The sequence below is a fragment of the Cariama cristata genome, unplaced genomic scaffold (genome assembly GCF_000690535.1).
Source record: "Cariama cristata isolate BGI_N322 unplaced genomic scaffold, ASM69053v1 scaffold42298, whole genome shotgun sequence".
Lineage (NCBI taxonomy): Eukaryota > Metazoa > Chordata > Aves > Cariamiformes > Cariamidae > Cariama > Cariama cristata.
The window spans coordinates 1-3,888 of NW_009633594.1; the positions used below are offsets into that span (position 1 = coordinate 1).

General features: G+C 44.3%; 1 protein-coding gene across 1 annotated transcript; it reads left to right on the forward strand.

The window, feature by feature from the left end:
* Nucleotides 1-201: 201 nt before the first annotated feature.
* On the forward strand, nucleotides 202-3,082 carry DFFA (DNA fragmentation factor, 45kDa, alpha polypeptide; the record flags this gene model as incomplete). Its single annotated transcript, XM_009706815.1, has 5 exons — nucleotides 202-363; nucleotides 465-595; nucleotides 1,404-1,593; nucleotides 1,980-2,134; nucleotides 2,865-3,082. Coding segments are annotated over 5 exons (842 nt in total), but the record flags the coding sequence as incomplete, so codon positions are not given.
* Between the last annotated feature and the right edge of the window lie 806 nt (nucleotides 3,083-3,888).

A 3,888-nucleotide genomic window follows, 5' to 3' on the forward strand; every position in this document is an offset into this window, starting at 1 on the left:
CGCCGTCTTCCGTGTGCATCAAGAATATTAATTGCTGGAGGGGAAAGTCGTCTGTATGTGTTAAAAAGAGCTGTGTGGGGACAGGTCCTGGTCTCTAGCCTAAATTACTAAAAGTCGCTTGTCTCTTGTGATGGGTGTAATAAAAGGGCAGTGCGTGTGTCACTTTTATTACTTCATTAAGTATTTTTTTCTGTTCTGCAGCTAGTGGTATTCTGGCTATTGACAAGGCCAGGGAGCCCATCACCTTAGTACTGGCAGAAGATGGCACCATTGTGGATGACGAAGATTACTTTTTGTGTTTGCCACCTAATACCAAGTTTGTGGCACTGGCCAAGAATGAGAAATGGTCCAGCAAAGGCTTAGGTACTCTGTGGATGAGGGAGGGGGGTTTGGAATACACAGAGTGAAGTGAGGCTCTCGGGTGGGTCAGGAATGACCCCTGAAACTGATGACTCTTGTGTCAGACAGTGGAACAGCCTGGCTCTCGGAGTCTGTGGATGAAGTGGACAGCGCTGCAGAGAAGTGGAAGCAGCTGGCCAGGCAACTGAAGGATGACCTGTCTAATATCATCTTGATGTCTGAAGAAGACCTCCAGGTACAGTGGGGAAACCTCTAATTCCTGTCCTTGGCTCTGTCCATCATCCGTTTATCTCAGTAGATGGCAGAGAACAGAATAAGTGAACAAGATCTCAAGCTTAATTCAGCTGCTGTTGTTTGGCTGTGGTGCTAGAGTCAAATTTCTCCTTGAGGGGAAGCACTCCCCTTCACTCAGACACACAAGTGTCTGAGGAGGATGCTCTTAATCATCGATTCTCCCTCACAGCATGTCTTTCCAGTTCTGGCAGTGGGAAGGCAAAAAGTCAAGGTTTGGCCAAATGGTAACCGAGGTGGGCTCCTTCCTTAAAACCAGACACCAGTATAATGTGTCAAAAGGGAAGGCTGAACAGCATGCCAAATCTCTCTGCTCCCAAGGGGTTTGAAGAACTGCTGTCACTTTCCAGAGCCAACTGATTCAATATCTGACTGCTTAATACCTTGTAGGTGGTGAAGTGTGGTGGTGGCTGTCTCTTCTTGTCCTCCTGCGATGTGTGCCAGCCTATTGGCTTTCCTTTCTGTATTCCCATGCACTCTTAAGAAGTGGTACTTTGATTGCCAGGAGTTGTCAGGATTTCTGTTAAAAACGCATATATTCCACACGTTCTAGGATTGCTTTTGGCTTCTGGTAAAGACTGTTGGCTGGTGGAGTGCCACTAGAGCCTCTCATAACGATGCTGGCTTGCTATGACCAGAAACCTTGTGAAACACGCTGTCATTCAGGAGGCTTGCTGTTTGTACTGTAGTCAGTGTAATGGAATGAGTTACTCGGGCAGTCCATGTAACAGGAGCACTTTCATCGTTTTAAGGTGCTTATTGATGTACCACGGTCAGACCTGGCAGAAGAACTTGCCCAAAGTCAAACCAAAATCCAAGTATTGCAGGACACCCTGCAGCAGGTGCTGGACAGACGAGAAGAAGAACGCCAGTCAAGACAGCTCCTGGAACTCTACCTCGAGGCCTTGAAAAATGAAGACAGTATTTTAAGCAAAGTAGCAGGTAGGGAGCATTGGGACACTAGAGAAGAGGCTTTTCAGAGATGCCTGAAATAGCTGAGTGGAATAAATAAGGCAGAGTGAAGGACTGGAGCGAGTCGCTTGCTTACCAGCTATTAATGTGGTTGATGTAATAGCTGGTGTAGTGTAAGAACTCTCTGACTGGGCGAGACCAGGAGTTCTCTCACTGCCGTGTCACATTTCTCAGAATGCCTGAGAGTAGAATACTGGGAGAAAAGCTTAAATCAATCGTGTAGTCATCCTTAACATTATCTAGGATGCAGCTAGATAGAATGCTTATTTTATTAATCTCAAAACCATCAAGGCAGTCCAGGCCATTTTCCCTGACCCGTGTTTGTCACAGGCTATAATGATTCTGCTACTTTTCAGAATCTGAGACTGTACGAAGAAAGGAGATGGATGTGGTTGACACAGGTACCAGCAGTATAGGCACTTCAGCCAAAACGGCGCTCAGTGACCAGATCCTTGCTGCTCTGAAAGAGAAACCTGCTCCAGAGCTCTGCTTGGACAGTCAAGATCTAGAGGTGAGTGAGAATGATATAACCGTATTCTGGCAAATCTCTCCCTCTGGAGAGAGAGAGGTTATAGGGGAGGCTGTCCTTGCTTCTGGAGGCTCTAATGTCAATATATCTCAAAGTGGTGGCATTTAATCTATTTCTCTTCCTCCGTAACACTACCCCCTGCTTGGCGTTCCTCTGTAATAGCCAGATGACACTATTCCAAGTACTCTAGCCTGTCCTCTGAAAAGCCACAAAATAATTTTGATTTTGATCTCTGCCAAATCATAGTCAGCCAGTGCTTCAGCTGTCTTACCAGCAAGCTTTGGGTTTTTTGTATGGAGGCGCATCTAGCTATATTTCTTTTATACATGCCAAATCAAAATAAAAAACTCCTTATTTTGGAAAACAGTGTAAATAAACCCATAGCTTGGAATGGAAAGTCTCGGTAAATTTTAACTGTTGGAAAGTGTGTTCTTTCTAATGCTATGAACTTGCTAGTCCTGCTTTTCCTGCTGTAGAAACTAACTGCTTTCTGTTCCTTTGAACATCTGAATAGAGCATCAAGCTCTAAATCTTGGTAGAATATTGAAAATCCACTAGCCCATGGGACAGATGATGAAAGCTGGGCACATCTTCAGTATCAAATTGCCAGCAGTAAACAGGTGTCTCGTTACTGCTGTTCTTAACGTGGGCAGAGGGGTTAGTGCTGGTGGAGCACCACTAGAAAAGATATTAGAAATCTATCTCGCTACAGCTGGTCTTGAAAGAAGAGACAGAAGCCCTGGCCTCAGCTCTGAGATGGGACAAGCAGAAAGCTGAAGCTCTCCAACAAGCCTGCGATCAGGAGCTCTCCAAGCGTCTACAACAAGTGCAGACTTTGCATTCCCTAAGGAGCACGTCAAAGGGCAAGAAAACGCTACCCTGGGGAGACTGGCCTAGTTCAAAACGCAAAAAGTAAGACTGCAGTGCTGCTCGTGACTTTTTTTTTTTTTTTTTTGGATTAGAATCAATATAAGCAAAGATACGTTCTGGGAGCCACGGTTTGCTGGTTATACTGTGGTCTGCCTATAGACAACTAAAATCTGGACATTGTCATGAGGCTTAAAGTCCTGTGATGATTCAAATCATGTGTAACCAAAGGGATTTGGACTTTTTGCAGAATACTAGAACAATGGTATTGCTAAACACAGCATGGAAGGGTTCAGCTGCCTGGGAGCCAGAAGCTTCCATCTGATAATAATAGACCTAGCTTCTGAAGCCCCAGTTTGCTTACTTTGTCCTCCCACCATTTTCCATGTGAAAGAATGAAGACCTCTGGAAGATACTTTGAGGTACAGTTAGTGAACAGGGCGGGGGGGTTAGCCACCTGCTGTCTGGCTTTAAGTTCCAGTCTAGGATCTAGGAACTTGAATTACCATGCTATTTTCATCAAAGTAAATTCAAAGTCCTTTAACTTCTGTGCTTTTTCTGTAAGGAACTCCTGTCTCTTGGGTGCCGTGTAAGCACTAACTTGTAAGACATAGCAAAGGTGGAAATCCTTGATTTGTAAGCCTGTAGGGCAGAGGACTTGTATTTGGCCTGTCTGTATTACTCTCCTAATCATTAGTGTAGTATCATGATGCTTTTGTATTAACTGACTTATTTTTAAATTTGTGAAAGTTTTTTCTTTTCTAATATTATTAAAACCTTTTTACCTTACTGTGGGACTAGTTTTGATATTTCCACCGGCTGCTGTCATTAAAGAATGTGCTGATAAGTACAGTATGACCTTAAGGACA